Genomic DNA, 17,500 nt, shown 5'->3' on the forward strand with positions numbered 1-17,500 from the left:
ATGTCAAACTTGAAAGGAAGTATTGTATTGTTCTTGTTACTTACATAATGGAGTATTGTTGTTACTTAACTGGTATTAAACAAAAAGCTAAAGCTTAAGTTTATTTTTAACCATAGGGATAATCCTATCCAAAATAGATTTACTAATACAACCAAGGTTAGATTTAGTGGGTCAAACAAGCTTATTTGAAGGCTTAATGAGAAAGTCAACCTTATGATTTCTCAGAAGTGAGGATGTCTGGGTATGTATCGTTCAGTTCTATCTTCAATGCCATGTTTACAATATTGATCATTAATCTTCTTCAATACAGCTTTGTCAACCGTTTTATTATTCTTGTTAAGTTCCTTAGTTGTAAAGTCATTTTAGATATTTGCAGAAAGATGTCTTGTCAGAGAAAAGATGGCTGTTGTTACACATCTGACTTGAATGTATTGATGTTTCAAGCTTGTGTTCATAATGATTTCTTCTCATTTGATGTGTATTGCAGCTAAATTCTGTTTTTAAATGACCTACTTCGAGAATTGGTTTCGGTACGATGTGTTTATTTATTTTGGTAGTTTTGACTTTAAGAGTCCTTCCTAGCGTGTGGCATCTATGTGTAATAGTGCCCTCTATATAATATAAATAAATAAATTTAAAGGAAAAAAATTGTTATTTTTTCTCTTATGAGGTTTTTCACGCTAACTACTTGATAAATTCTTATGAAGATTTTATTCTATTTTAAAATTATATATATATATATCATCATCATCATCATTTTTATCATTTAGCATCCGTTGTGCATGCTGGCATGGATTGGATGGTTTGACCAAGGCTGGCAAGCTGGAAGGCTGCACAAGACCCCAATCTGATTTAACATGGTTTCTATGGCTGGATGCCCTCCTTAATGCCAACAACTCAGAGTGTACTGCGTGCTTTTATGTGCCACTGGCTTGGGTGCCAGTTATGTGACACCAGCATCAGCCACAACTATGATTCCATTTGGCTTGACGGGTCTTCTCAAGTACAGCATAGCGCCAAAGGTCTTGGTCACTAGTCATTGCCTCTGTGAGGCCCAAAGTTCGAAGATCATGCTTCACCACTTCATCTCATGTCTTCTTTGATCTACCTCTACCACAGGTTCCCTCTACAGTTAGAGATCAGCACTTCTTTACACAGCTGTCCTCGTCCATCTGCATCACATGACCATACCAGCACAGTCGTCTCTCTTGTACACCACATCTGATGCTTCTTATACCTGACTTTTCTCTCAAGATGCTTACACTCTGTGATACATGCACACTGACGTTGCACTTCCAGTGAAGCTTACTGGCTTCATTTCTTTCGAGCCTACACATGTCCTCAGTTGTCACAGGCCATGTTTCACAGCCATGTAGCATAGCTGTTTGCATACAAGCATCATACAATCTGCCTTTCACTCTGAGGAAGAGGCTTTTTGTTGCCAGCAGAGTTAGGAACTCTCTGAACTTTGTGCAGCCTATTGTTTTTCGCACAGCTATTCTTATCTATCTATCTGTCTGTCTGTATCTATCTATCTATATCTGTCTCTCCGTATCTATATCTATCTATCTCTATATATATCTATCTCAATCTATCTATATATATCTGTGTGTGTGTGTGTGTGTGTGTGTGTGTGTGTAAACATGGAAGTGGAAATAGCACAGGAGTAAATCTAAGACACTTCAATTTAAGAAACAATTTACAAAAATGATTTTTTTAAATATATAAAGAAAATATTACTGGTTTCGATGATGAATCTCATCTTATCAAATATCAGTAAAAACTTTGCCTGGGGGTCTAAAACATGTCTGGAGTATTTTCATTGAAGTCTTCTTTAAATATAGTTTGGTATAGAGTTCGGTGTCAGAGAGTAAGAGAGGGGGTGTAGTTGTCTGTTGTCTAAAAGAAATCTTTGTGGGCCCCTGCCAAGGGAGTGGCTTAAAAGCATTTATTGAATAGGTTTTATGTCCACCTGTGTGTGTGTGTGTGAGGGGAGGGGGGAAGGACCCCACAATGATGTTTTTAGACAATAGACAACTACTCTCTAACACTTTGAACTCTATAACAAAAAAAATAAATGCGCCCTTTTAAAGCCTAGCCAGGGTCATTAGAGATTTGTTTAGGTCCCTAATCTTTTTTCAACTTATCTATATCTATCTGTCTGTCTGTCTATCTATCTTTATATATATATATATATATATAATGTCATAGGTTAGCCAAATATACTATCAAGGCATTGTTTTGCAGCTGGATGCTGTTTCAGTTGCTAACTCTTAGTTGTCTTAATTTCAAGAAATGACTATCCTAGTTCACATGACTTTAAAGTTGGGACACCAGTGGAAATGCCATCTTCATCATAGCCAGCTAAAAGTGCAAAATATTGTGTAGAACTGCATATGTAATCAAACACGCATGCGTGAACACACACACACACATCTTTTGCAGTTTCCGTCTACTATATTCTTCACCTCGATAAAATCTAGTCTAGAAAACTAAATTTGGAGTAATTTTACAAAATTTCCCTACTTAAACCGAAGTCACTTAAATGTGATACTTTTCTGAATTTAGCTGTTTTGCTTGGATAATGTGACTCCACCTTAAATTGTTTATTCCCTACTTTAGATTAGGATTTGCTTAGGAAGCAACTTCTTGTCAGATACTATTTAATTTAATTAAGACCGAAGAAAATTTATTTTCAGTGAACTTCATCAATATACAATCCAAAACGTTCTTGGAGTGTCTTAATGACTCCAAATTTTGCTGACAGCTAAGTTTTACACATTTTTCCCACAGAATTTTATTTTGGGTGGTAGTTCAGGATTTCTTTTTTTTAATTAAAAAAATTTTTTAAATACATATTAATTTGCCGTGCACTTGAAATATCAAACATTGGTAACTCCTGGCTATTTCCAGATTGTGCCATGTCTTGCCAGTTCCTTACTTTATTGGTAAACAATCTATAGATTCAACGACTTTTTAAAAGTATAATTAATAGCTTTGAGTTTAAGTGAAAAATCTCATATCCACTCTAGTAAGAGTTGTACTAGAATTCTTTTACGCTTTGGGAAGGTCATTATGCCAATAATAAACACACAAACTGGTTCTATTTCACTTCTCTATTTTTATTTTTCAATTGGTTAACATTTAACCAGTTAACAAATTGATTGATTAATTGTTTGGTCAGCCAATCAAATAGGTCTGTCCAAGTCCTTTTGCTGCAGTCGTGACCTCATCAGTAACGTGCTCTGTTCAGGTCTGTCTAGAAGTTTCTCATTTACTTTCAGAGTTACAGGAAATGGTTTGATCATTAGATATATAACTGCATAAGATATGCAGTTTATATATATATTTCCAAGTGTTCTTGTCTTTTCTTGAGAGAGGATGTAGATACCCATGTCCCTGACCTCCTTTAGCTGTTCTGTAATGCAGTTGTAAATTGTATGATTATCTTTGGTACTCCTTGTCAATTGAGTCAAGTATTATAGGTGATGATGTTGAGGCTATTATAGCATCATTGCTGAGAAGCAAAACAAAATCCTTCAGTTTTTCTTTATGTGAGATCTTTATCATCTGGAAAAGGTCAAATGTCTTTTAATCATTCTATGGAATTTTTTTTTTTTTCTTAAGTACGGCAGCAGTTTAACCATTATTTTACTTCTTGCAACATTTTTCCAGTTATGGTTAATAACTAGAAAAAAAGTCTTATTCCAGGTTCAGTCTCACTGCGAGGCACATCTATAGCCTTGGGCCGACAAAAGCCTTGTGAATGGAGTTGGTAGACGGAAAATATATATATATTTATATATGTGTTTGTATATATTTATACATGTCTTTGTATGTGTTTGTCCCCCTGCCCATTGTTTGATAACCGATGTTGGTGTGTTTATGTCCCTGTAACTTAGCAGTTTGGCAAAAGAGACTGAGTTGATTTCTTTGAATAAAGGTGGTGCTTTAGCATGACCACAGTCAAATGACTGAAACAAGTTAAAAAGAATAAAAGAACAACTGGAAAAAGCCAGTTCCTTATTCTATTTGTCTATTTTGCTGAAGAGATAAGTAATGGGGATGTAAACAAACCAACACTGGTTGTCAAGTTGCGGTGGGAAATACACACACATAATGGCCTTTTCCTCATTTGTCTACCAAACCCACTCACAAGGCTTGGGTTGGTCTGGAGCTATAGCAGGAGGCATTTGCCTAAGGTGTCACACAGTGGGACTGAACCAGGAATCAAAGAGAATTATTGATAGCATGGTATTGAACGTAGATTGAGAACTAAGCCCTGATGAACTCTTACTGCATACTAAATTCATCTCTAAATTCATTAGTACAAACATTCACCTTGCTGGCTATGACACATGTCCATGGTTTGTGCTGCCTTATAGTGCTTAGTGACCACCAGATCATTGATAGATTCTGTTGAAGGCCTTCTAGATTGAGGAATGCTAGTTATTGATGCTTATTCTTGGCTCTCTTTTATTCTTTTACTTGTTTCAGTCATTTGACTGCAGCCATGCTGGAGCACCGCCTTTAGTTGAGCAAATCGACCCCGGGACTTATTCTTTGTAAGCCCAGTACTTATTCTATCGGTCTCTTTTGCCGAACCGCTAAGTGACGGGGACATAAACACACCAGCATCGGTTGTCAAGCAATGCTAGGGGGACAAACACAGACACACAAACACACACACATATATATACATATATACGACAGGCTTCTTTCAGTTTCCGTCTACCAAATCCACTCATAAGGCACTGGTCAGCCCGGGGTTATAGCAGAAGACACTTGCTCAAGATTCCACGCAGTGAGACTGAACCTAGAACCATGTGGCTGGTTAGCAAGCTACTTACCACACAGCCACTCCTGCGGCTGAGTAGTTCTTTTGTAGTTGTCTCATTATAAACTCAGTGATACTACTGCATCTCATCCTGGCTAATCTTGTTCCAAATTAGTTTGCAAGAATCCTTTCTGTAATCTTCACAACTGGTCCAACAATTTGATGCCTCTGTAGATTCCTCTCTCTAGTGTATCTTCTTTGCTCTTGTAGCCATTTATGATCATTTATTCCATAGTTTTCAAAATCATTTGGACGGCAAAAATATGAATTCTATAGATGAGGTCAGAACAGTACTGGAGGCATATTTTTCATGACAGACAAGTGAATTTTGGAAGAGGGGCCTTGCAAGTCTACCTGATAGATGGAAGAGCATTGTAGAAAATGAAGGAGAGTATATTTTAGATTAAAAAAGAAGTTCATTTATCTTAATTTTGAAAAATAAAAGAAGTATAAAAAACTGCATTATTTATAGGATGACCATATATATATATATATATATATATATATATATATATATATATATATATATACACACCACACACACACACACACATATATATACACACACACCACACACATATATATACACACACACACACACACACATATAATATACACACACACACACAACACATATATATATACACACCACACACACACATATATATATATACACACACACACACACATATATATACACCACACACACACACACACATATATATATACACACACACACACACACACATATATATATATACACACCACACACACACACATATATATATATACACACACACCACACACACATATATTATATATACACACACACCACACACACATATATATATACACACACATATATATATACACACACACACACACATACATATATATATATATATATATATATACACACACATACATATATATATATTATATATATATATACACACACACACATATATATATATATATATATATATATATATATAATATATATATATATTATATACACATACACATTGTTAGTAAATCATAATTCTGAAAGATAAGTACATTCAAACTTTTATAGCAGTAGAGTAATTAGGAAGTCCTGACACCCACAAGCCAAACAGGTCAGTTACGGATAGTGGTCTAAGAGAGAGACAATCCCTTGCATTCAGCCTTTCTCCTTTGTCAGTGTGTTCAACAATTAGCCACAAGGTCTTTTCTCCCTCCACTTTGAAGAGACATTATAGGCCACTGGCCATTAGGGTCTGAAGCGACACTGTAAAGTTAAGTGCTTTATGGACGTAAAACTCAGGGAAACTCCCTTAGACTAGCCATAAATATCTTTATCTAATTATATATAGTGTGTGTACCTGACTCCTTGATGCTCTTCTAGCTATTTCATGTTTTTCTCTACCATTGATTTTCAGCCTGTCTCTTAGTTGTACTGCTTCTGTTTACAATATTGATTTAACATCACATCACTTGATATCTTTTATTTAAATGAGAAACTAAAGATGTCACAGGATGTTTTTAAATATTCATGTTTGTCATTGGTATTTGTGGCCGGACAGGAAATTAGCTATGTTAATATCACCTCAGATCACATCATCATCATCTTCATCAGCATCACCATCAATCATCGTCATAAAAATGTCAACTTTTCCATGTTTGCATAGGTCTGACAGAATTCATTGAGGCAGATTTTCTACAGCCAACTGCCCTTTCTGTCACCAACCTTCACCTGTCTCCAAGCAAGGTAATATTTCCCCATCACTGGACATGTTTTCATGGAAGATTGAAAATGGACACCACTTGCATGACAGTTTACAACTGTCACGTCATGTCAAGACAAGTAAACGGTAACAAACATGCTCACACATTCATATATTATTATTGCCATCAAAATACAAGACTAAATACTGCAACAGCTTGAGTTTCAAGGGTCCACAGCTCTTCAATATCCTTCCAAAATGCCTCAGAGACCTGCCTGGTGTGAATGTAGGTCTCTTCAAAACAAAACTGGATCTCCTCCTGTCAAGGGTTCCAGATGAGCTTATTTAACAGCAGGAAATACAGATGATGGCTGCAGCATGTATTTAGTAAATAGAATTATAAGCTTCGACTGTATACTGACTATAGAAAATAGACTAATATTAGGGCATATAAACCCCCATAATAGAACAAAAATGGGCATTTCTCTTATGGGCATTAAACTATTTTCTATAGTCAGTATGCAGTGAAAGCTTATAATTATATTTACTAAATCTTCACTCACTACCATTTTCTAATTCATGCATAATTTGCACATGTTTATATGTATACATATATGTATTTGTAACATCATGCAGAAAATGATAGTATCACCATCATACAAGAAGCACCCTTTGTTTCCATTCTTCCATGTAAACATATTTGGCCATGGGGAAATATTACCTTGCTTGGAAGCATGAGTAGGTTGTTAACAGGAAGAGCCTCCAGCAGTAGAAAATCTTCCTTGAGGAATTTCGTTTGACCCATGCAAGCATGCACAAGTGGATGTAAAACGATGATGATGGTAATGATGGTAATCACTAGAAGAATATTTTAAACCTTATCTTTCAAATACAAATTGTCAAGCAATTTCTTGTATGAAATTCAGCCAGTTGTAAATTGCTTCTTTATCTTAATTTTTGTTGCAATAACAGCAGAAATTCTTAAAATGGTAATTTTGCTGAGAAAATGAGTTACCTTTTTTTTTTCTTCTTTTGTTTCCTTCTTTTTATTATCCTTAAAGTTTGAGTGGAAACAAAGTGATTTTTTTTGCTTTTGATTCCTTTTGTAACCAGTTTGTTTCTGAGCTGATTTGTACTTTGTTGTTCATTCAATGAAGCATGCTTTCTTCATTTCTTTGTAGTCTTTGCAGATTCTCTGCATTCAAGGTTCCTGTCACACTGAAATGCTGTGAGACGGACCTGGATATGGGCACTAACTTAAACAAACATATAGTGATGGGGGAAATATTTGCATTCTGAAATATAGTTCTCAATGAATATTTAATATTAGGAACTATTCACACAATAATGGAACTACATTTATTAATAAGATTATGAATGTTCTGATATTCATTTTATTGTGGCTGATTTCATCTCCAAGGGTTGTCAGGCATCTTATTCCTGGTTATACACATAGTAAACCTGACACCTGCCTTCAAGAAAAATGAACATTAAATAATAATGATGATGATGATGATGATGAGTAATTTATTGACAACCGCTTATTTCAAACATTTAGACATTTGCATTCATGAATTTTATTTTATTTTTAAGGGATTGCTGGATTTGAAATAGAAACAAAACAATAAATTATTGTCAAAGCTCGGTAATGCTCAACAGAAATAATTGAAAAGGAATGGAATTTTACCGTTTTTTTCGTATGGAAATCCCTATCCTTCAAAACAAGGTAGTGGGCTTTGAAATTATTTTGTAAATTTCATACATTTTCACTAAACCTTTCTCTCTTTATCTCTCTCTACCTACCTACATATTAAAATATCTCTTTTATGCTCTCTCCATATATTATTCTACATATTTTTCTCTTTGATTTTTTTTATCTTTCTCTCATTTCTCGCTACCAGTCTTAACATAAGTATTTTTTCTTTACTCCCTAGTTTTCATTGTTTATCATAATTACATAATATTCTTATTTCTAATAATTTTTGGTAAAATTTTTCTTGTTTACCTGTAAAAATTGACTACAATTAGTAATCATCCATAATTATTTCTTCAGGGAAAATTAACAATAGGATTTCTTCTATGTAAATCAGCAGTAGTAGTTTTACAGTTTATTCCAGTAATAAATGAGTAATCTATTATAAGATGCAGGTGTATTCTATACCTATATTTTACCAATTCCTAAAGGTTAATCTACAAAATTAAGACTGTTTCTAGATTTCAATAAACTAAGGCTCCCTTTCACCTTAGGGTCCATAATTCAGGTGATGCAGGAATTATTAATGAATGAACTGGCTGATTAACCCATTAGCAATTAAACTGGCCATATCCATTTCAAATATTCTACCTGTTCAAACTGGCCAGATCTAGACTTTCACACCTATCCTACAATGCCATTCTAAAAATAAACCATTACATCATTGAAATCTTATATGTTTTCAATTACATCATTGAGAGTTATGAGATAATACATGATTGCTTCAAAAGAATGTGAATAAATAAGCATTATATTCAGATGCTAAAGGGTTAAAAATAAATGGTAACAAAGTAACACTTGGTGTAAGTTTGACTTTTCTCATCAGGATGTAAGCTAAACTTTCGTGAAGTAAGTGTTATCATTTGAATAGCTTGCTGTGTTTTATTTGACTGACAAGAAGAATGGTAAAATCAATTTTGGCAGGAATAGAAGTGTGAATGGATGAGGTCAATTCAATAACTCATGGGATCATTAAAAAAATAAGTTAAAAAGTATCGTTTGACATTTAGATGTAAGCTGCAAGTTGTGTTGACTATTTTAAATTTGAATTAGTTTTGTTTCATCAAAGCAAATATAATTACAGGCTATCATTAAATATTAATTCATGCTCTTGTCAATATAGACAGTGGTTTTAATATAGATCCTGGCAGCAATTCCACATAATACAATAAAACAGTCATATAATGACTGTTATCAGAAAAGGTTAAAATGGTCTTTTCTCTTAAAAATTACAATATAGAAAAGACACATTAACCATTCAAAAAACACACCAAGACTGTTAACTTCAGTTAAACATTCATTTGGTGTCGAAATTCTTGTCACCAACTGCAACCCACTCTCTAACAGGATACTACAGCATGTGGAATACGACTAAACCTGCTGCTATTTTTGACTAGCAGCCAAGCTCTACATCAGTAGACCGATGAACACTGAGGAAGTTGATTAAATACTGGGAAACAACTAACAAGGTCAAACTCTGAAATATTCTTCTTCTTCTTCTTCAATGTGCTTTCTCCATTATGCAGTGGTTGCTTGTATGTTGTTTGGTTATGACTGTGTGGCTAAGAAGCTTGCTTTGCAGCTATGTGGTTTTGGGTTCAGTCCTATTGTGTGGCACCTTGGGTAAGTGTTTCCTATTTTAGCCATTGGTTAATCTATGCCTTGCAAGTGAATTTGGTAAATAGAAACTGTGTGGAAGCTCATAATATTTATGCATGTGTGTTTGTGTATATATATATGTGTGTATATATATATGTGTGTGTGTATATATGTATGTGTGTGTATGTATGCATGTGTGTATATAGGTATGTGTGTGTGTATATATATATGTATGTGTATATATATGTTTGTATGTGTATATATATGTATAATATATATATCATCATCGTTTAACGTCCGTTCTCCATGCTAGCATGGGTTGGACGGTTCGACTGGGGATCTGGGAAGCCAGAAGGCTGCACCAGGCTCCAGTCTTTTCTGGCAATGTTTCTACAGCTGGATGCCCTTCCTAACGCCAACCACTCCGTGAGTGTAGTGGGTGCTTTTTACGTGCCACCTGCACAGGTGCCAGGAGAGGCTGGCAACGGCCACAGTCGGATTGGTGTATTTTATGTGCCACCGGCACGGAAGCCAGTCGAGGCGGAGCTGGCATCGGCCACGAGTCGGATAGTGCTTTTTACGTACCACCAGACCAGGGATCCTGGCTGGTTCAATTCGATTTTGCTTTCGCTTGCCCCAACATGTCTTCGCAAGCAAAGGGGGGGTTGGCATGGGTGCCTGTCGTACGGTCGGATTGGTGTATTTTACGTGCCACCGGCACGGAAGCCAGTGGAGGCGGCACTGGCATCGGCCACGAGTCGGATAGTGCTTTTTACGTACCACCAGACCAGGGATCCTGACTGGTTCAATTCGATTTCGATTTCGCTTTCGCTTGCCCCAACATGTCTTCGCAAGCAAAGGGGGTTGGCATGGGTGCCTGTCGTCGGATGAGGTTCTATATCGACTTCGCTTGCCTCAACAGGTCTTTGTGTCCAAGGGAGGAAAGGCATTCATAAGTGGGCTGGGCTCACTTGTCCTGCCTGGTCTTCTCACGTACAGCATATTTCCAAAGGTCTCGGTCGCTGGTCATTTCCTCAGTGAGGCCTAAAGTTCGAAGGTCGTGCTTCACCACCTCGTCCCAGGTTTTCCTGGGGTCTACCTCTTCCATGGGTTCCCTCAACTGCTAGGGATTGGCACTTTCTCACACACCTATCTTCATCCATTCTCGCCACATGACCATACCAGTGCAATCGTCTCTCTTGCACACCACAACTGATGCTTCTTAGGTACAACATTTCTCTCAAGGTACTAATGCTCTGTCGAGTATGTACACTGACATTACACATCCATCGGAGCATACTGGCTTCATTCCTCACGAGCTTACGCATGTCTTCAGCAGTCACGGCCCATGTTTCACTGCCATGTAGCATGGCTGTTCGTACACATGCATCATACAGTCTGCCTTTTACTCTGAGCGAGAGGCCTTTAGTCACCAGCAGAGGTAAGAGCTCCCTAAACTTTGCCCAGGCTATTCTTATTCTAGCAGTTACACTTTCAGTGCACCCACCCCCACTACTGACTTGGTCACCTAGATAACGGAAGCTATCAACTACTTCTAGTTTTTTCCCCTGGGAAGTGACGGAAGTTGTTTTCTGATGATTTTCGAAGGTTAATGCTCCCGAGCATCTGCCACATACAAAAACTATCTTCCCAGTTAGCCTACCTTTGACATTGCTGCACCTCTTATGTGTCCATAGCTTACACTGGGTACCTCTTATAGAGTTTCTACCTACACCTTTTCTACAGATCGAGCAGGGACATCTTCCTGAAGACATTTGTGGATTGTCTACCTTCCTACTTATTAGTACTTTGGTTTTAGCTAGGTTGACTCTAAGGCCCCTCGATTCTAAACCCTCCTTCCACACCTGGAACTTCTCCTCCAGTTCTGATAGTGACTCAGCAATTAGAGCAAGGTCGTCAGCGTAGAGGAGCTCCCAGGGGCAACCTGTCTTGAATTCCTCCGTAATTGCCTGGAGGACTATGATAAATAGGAGGGGTCTGAGTACTGAACCCTGGTGGACCCCAACCTCTTCTTTGAATTCTTCTGTGTACATGTTGCCAACCCTAACCTTACTTACGGCATCTCTGTACATGGCTTGCATAGCCCTCACCAGTCATTCATCTATCCCTAGTTTCCTCATTGACCACCAGATAAGGGATCGGGGGATCTTATCAAAGGCTTTCTCCATGTCAACGAAAGCCAGGTACAGGGGCTTATCTTTGGCTAGGTATTTCTCCTGCAGCTGCCTTACCATCAGTGGTACTTTTCCCTGGCACAAACCCAAACTGCATCTCATCTAAACTAACTCTCTCTCTAATTAGTTGGGCTATGACCCTCTCCGTAACCTTCATTACCTGATCCAACAGCTTGATACCTCTGTAATTATTTGTATCTAGGGCATCACCTTTACCTTTGTAGCAGTTGACTAGTATGCTGCTACACCAGTCATTGGGTATGATTCCTTCGTGTATCACCTGGTTGACTATACGGGTGACTAGGTTATAGCCGACACTGCCAGATATTTTGAGCATCTCTGCAGTAATTCCTGATGGGCCTGAGGCTTTCCCTGTCTTCATGCTTCTAATTGCTTTAACTACCAAAGAATTTTTAACTCGGATGGCTGGTCCCTCTGTTGGGTTGACATTCGGCAGACTCTCTTTATCCCATTCATTTTCTTTATTCAGCAACCTTTCATAGTGGCATCTCCAAACCTCTCTCTTTGCATCCTCATTTAGCACAAGTGAACCATCATCCATGCGAACACACTTCTCTCCTACCACATCACGGTTCTCTCTCACACACTGTCTTGCAACATGAAATACCTCAAGTCTTTCATCCTCACGGCTCAGAACATTGGCAAATTTTTTCTTATCCGCTTCCCCTCTGGCTAAATAAACCTGTCTCCTAGCTTCCCTTCTGGCTGTCTGATACAATTCCCTGCTACCACCGTTCTTCCAGTCCTTCCAAGCCTGTCTCTTTTGTCTAATAGCCCTGTCAACCACAGTGTTCCACCACCATGTTACTCTGGGTCGAGATGGTACTTTGCTCCATCCACAGATCTGGTCAGTAGCTGTCAGCAGATTGTCCCATAGAAATCTCCAGTTGTCTTCCACATTAAGTGAAGCTATATCCCCTTCTATTTCGTCAAAGGCTTCGAGTAGTATGTCTCTAAATCTCTGTCTATTTGCAGGATCTTTAAGCTTCCAGACCCTTCTCCTCCAAGCTGGTCTTCTTCTGGGCAACCATTTAGCTCTGATCCTGAAGTCGCTAACTACTAATCTATGTTGAGGAGTACATTCTTTGCCTGGAAAGGTTTTGGCATTTATAAGCAGCCCTCTTTCCCTTTTTCTGGCAAGAATGTAGTCAATCTGGCTAGTGTGTCTGCCAGAACGGTAGGTGACTAGGTGAGAGGTGGGTTTCCTGAAGTTGATATTGCAGACCATAAGGTCATTTGCATCGCAGAACTTCAGCAGCCTGGTTCCCTCCTCATTACGAGAGCCAAAACCGTAGTCTCCATGAATGCCATGGAAGCCCCCGACATGCCGTCCAACATGTCCATTGAAATCACCTGCCACAAAGAGAAGGTCACTCATTTGTCAACGAGGTAGTCCGCAATAGGGTGTCATAGAATTGGTCTTTTTGTCCTTCCGGTAGCCCTGGTTGAGGGGCATATGCCGAGATGATGGTAGCTGACCTATGGTGAAGCACTAATCTAATTTTAATTACTCTGTCACTTACTCTGACTACCTTGATTACCTTATCTACCCATTTCTCCACAAGAAGTATACCCACGCCCCCGACCCCGTCGTATAATATATATATATATATGTATGTATATATATATGTATGTATATATATATGTATATGTATAATAAATATATATATAATAGGCACAGGAATGGCTGTGTGGTTAGTAGCTTGCTTACCAACCACATGGTTCCGGGTTCATTGTGTAAGAAATAGCAGGTAGGCAAATAGCTATGTATATGTACATATATGCATATAAATACGTGTGTATGAATGTATGTGGGTGTATGTGTACAGTTGTATTTCTATTTAAGTATGTAGTTGTTCATGTTTGCACATATGTGTGTGTGTGTGTGTGTACCTACATTTGGGTGTATTTGTGTATGTATGATTGTCTGTAGTTATGTATATATGTAAACATGAATTCTTCATGTATGTATGTATTCATGTATATATGGTGATGATGATGATGATGGCTATCCACCCATGAGCAAAGAAGACAATCACTGACCATCTACCATGCGAAATGTCTGCAAGGACTGTTCTAAGTAGTATTGTGTTCATGGTCAGCTTTATTCAGATTCACAGCTGTAGCCTTCATGCACACTGCAGGGCCCTCCTAATTGACCAGGCATTGTAAATGACCCTCACCTAGCAATTGTACATCCTACAATTTTAAATCCAATAAGGCTTGGCTGACCCCTCACAGATCCTTTGCACCCTATATATGTGAGTTGGGTGCTGATATTTCAGTTTGGGCTTGTTAATTTGATAAATTCTCTCCACAGTATGCAGGTAAAACAGTTAAAGCTAGGAAGCCTATTTAAACGATATTAGAGGATGCAAAACAAGCTTAAATCTACCCAACCTCTAATAGCTATCATGTTGGTGTGATGTTTTTTAACAACGTAGAAATATTAACCATTTCTGCCCCTGTACTGTTTGGAAGCAGCACAATATTGCTTTCTTCTTTAGATATAGGTCAATTTATGCTGGAGATCAATATAGTTAACTGAATTAATCCTGGTATATCAGTGATTCTTATATATCTCCGAGAGACATAAGATAATGTCAATTGTGCAAGGATTTGATACTAATATTCTGAGAACCAAAACAAATGCTATCTTTCTTTTCAAACATTGCATTTCTGGATAAAGGATAATTTTAAATATCTTATCTTTTGTATTTTACTTGTCTCAATCATTGGACTGCAGCCATCCTGGGGCACTGCCTTGAAGGGTTTAGTCAAATAAATTGATATCAGTACTTACTTTTTCAGACTCTTATGCTGAACTGCTAAGTCATGGGGACTTAAACCAAACTGACATTGGTTACCAAGTGAGGTGGAGGATCACACACACACTTCTATGATGAGCTTCCGCACAGTTTTCATCTACCAAATTCACTCACAAGACATTGGTTGACCCAGGGTTATATTAGAAGCCACTTGCCCAAGGTGTCATTAAGTGAGACTGAACCTGAACCCCTGTGGCTACGAAACGATCTCCTTTGCATTTTCCTGCCAACAAAACAAGCTACTGTTACTTGGTAGAAATACTGAAATAAAGTTCAATTGTATTCAGTTATTACAGCTGTATGTTTACTGTTAAACAGGAAACATTTCATGTTAACATTAACTTGCTACTGTCATCTCTAACAACCTTCACTGTTTTCTAGATGACACCTCACCTTTTATACAAGCAGCTGTCATCTACATCTAACTTTGACATCTCTTGTCAAACATGCAACTAGAGTCTTACCGACCAGGCACAATCTTTCCTACCCAGAATGTCAGCCTTTGGAATACTGTTCCTGTAAACAATTTTCCTATAGACAATATTGACTGCTAAGTGTTTAAACCAAGCATGAACTGCTGTCGTTTGACTACCAGTCTTGGGTATTCAAACAATAACTTTGGTACAGTCCCTTCTTCCCCACTTAATACACTCCATCCTATCCAAAAATGGGAAACAAAGAAATGATATGAGTCACATGTAAGTAGAAGAAGCCTTTAGCATTCAGATTACTATATCAAATGCAATGCTTATTTATTTACATTGTTTTGAATGAATCATGCATTATCTCATAGCATCAAGATTTTAATGAAGTGGTTTTGATGTGTAGTTTTAAAATGACATTGCAGAGTATGTGTAAAAGGGTGGATATGATCAGTTTGAGCAGAAAACAGGTAGATTTTAAAGTTTATCGCTACAGATTTTTTATAGAGTTTAGAGCCAGCTCTGAAATTTATGTTTCTTATATAGGAAACATCCATGTAAACAATGCAAAGATGGGAAGATAGGTAATGGGTGTATATAGATATTTGAGGAGTTATTGCTCCTTTTTCAGTACCACATGATCTCTCTAACCACATAATCCCATTATGTAACTTTCATTACTGGCTCTAAATTCTATGAAATGAAATCTGCTGAGATAAATTTTAAAATGACAACAGCACACTGCTAACACAGAAGTAGGGCACAATACTGACTTATAAACTTTTAATATACTTGGTAATATGTAACAATTTAAAAAAATGAAATATAGTGTCCCTACCAGCAATTAAAACAGGTAGGATATATGCACTTGTTATGACTGGTTTAAAAGGGTTACGGATGCATACATATAGTTGTTCTTTATCCTTTTGTTGCCAACTCACCCAAGACTGTCCCTGGTTCTATGATAAAACCTTATTGTGATAGAATTAAAACTATTCATTGAAGTTACATGCTAATTTATGTTCCAAACACCAGCTTATCTGTTATTTTACCAAATTTTTCATTATTTTTAAAATTAATTGAAATGAAGGCAGAGCATTTCAATACAGAAACTAGCTAACAAAATATGGTTAAACATATTAGTTCCTATTTTTAATTACTAGAAACAATTCAAAACTCCTGTTATGTAATAGAGAAACAATTATTTGTAAAAACTGTACATTATAACGACAGTGTCCCAGCATTGCCACATCTTGCTGAAACCTTGTTGTTGAGAATTGTTTAATTAGGAAAAAAAAAACAACATATTTTCTTTTTAGTAACAGCTTTTTTTTGTTTTTAATAATTTTGATTGCATTAAATTTGTAGGTTATTAGTTCTTATTTATTATTTTATAACTTTATCCACTTTAAATTTGTAAATTACATTTACTATGCCATTCCAAGACTAATTCTTAGTCTGCTTTATTCCTCTTTTCAAGATGTGATATCTTCATTTTGCAAAGTAAGTGAATTTATATAATTTTAATGCTTATGATACTGACTGGCTCTACAGATGTCACAAACAATGGTGATGCTGCTGCTACTGCTAAATATGTATAGTATTTAGATAGTATTAGATAGATAGTGATTTGGGGTATTACTGAAGTTGGTTAAAGCCTAGAGATAATATTTTGCATTGGTGAAAAGAGACGGTTTTAGTTTCCTTTTCAAAGTTTAAAATAATCCAAGATTTCTAAACAGTAATTTTCGGCCCTTAATATCTAAAATATCTTTTCCATTGATCATTTTTAGACAGTTTTCGATTGTAAAGGTTTCTCAAAGGGGAGCTCAATGAAGTGAGAAATAAACATGCACTCCTTTCTTTTTCCTTTTTCATGTTCTTTCCTTGTCTTGCAATTTACTTAGTGATCTTACTGGTGCTGATGACATGAAAAAAAGAAGCATCCAGTACACACCTTATGGTTGTTGGTATTAAGAAGGACATCCAGCTATAGAAGCCACACACCAAAGCTGACATTGGAGCTTGGTGCAGCCTTACAGATCACTCATCCTGCCAAACTGTCCTACCCATGCCAGGATTGAAAATTAATATTAAATGATGATGATGATGAAAGATACTTTTGGAGCTTAGAACCAT

At 37.0% G+C, this 17,500-nt stretch overlaps 1 protein-coding gene across 9 annotated transcripts in view; it reads left to right on the plus strand.

Moving 5' to 3' along the window:
- Positions 1-17,500, plus strand: part of LOC115217102 — a 48,239-nt gene that overhangs the window by 12,565 nt on the left and 18,174 nt on the right. For 2 of the 9 annotated variants that reach the window (XM_036507710.1, XM_036507709.1), the window contains exons 2-3: positions 8,137-8,269; positions 16,842-16,864. The exons of 1 other annotated variant lie outside the window; for it this stretch is intronic. Coding sequence is in view for 2 of the 8 variants with exons in the window: in XM_036507708.1 (XP_036363601.1) it covers positions 8,219-8,269 (51 nt within the window). In the remaining 6 variants the exon portion in view is untranslated. Of the gene's footprint in view, positions 1-8,136; positions 8,270-15,320; positions 15,638-16,841; positions 16,865-17,268 lie in introns of those variants that run through there. 6 more of the 9 variants (XM_036507711.1, XM_036507708.1, XM_029786699.2 and 3 more) reach the window with 4 other exon arrangements.

The sequence above is a fragment of the Octopus sinensis genome, linkage group LG11 (genome assembly GCF_006345805.1).
Source record: "Octopus sinensis linkage group LG11, ASM634580v1, whole genome shotgun sequence".
In the NCBI taxonomy this organism is placed as follows: domain Eukaryota; kingdom Metazoa; phylum Mollusca; class Cephalopoda; order Octopoda; family Octopodidae; genus Octopus; species Octopus sinensis.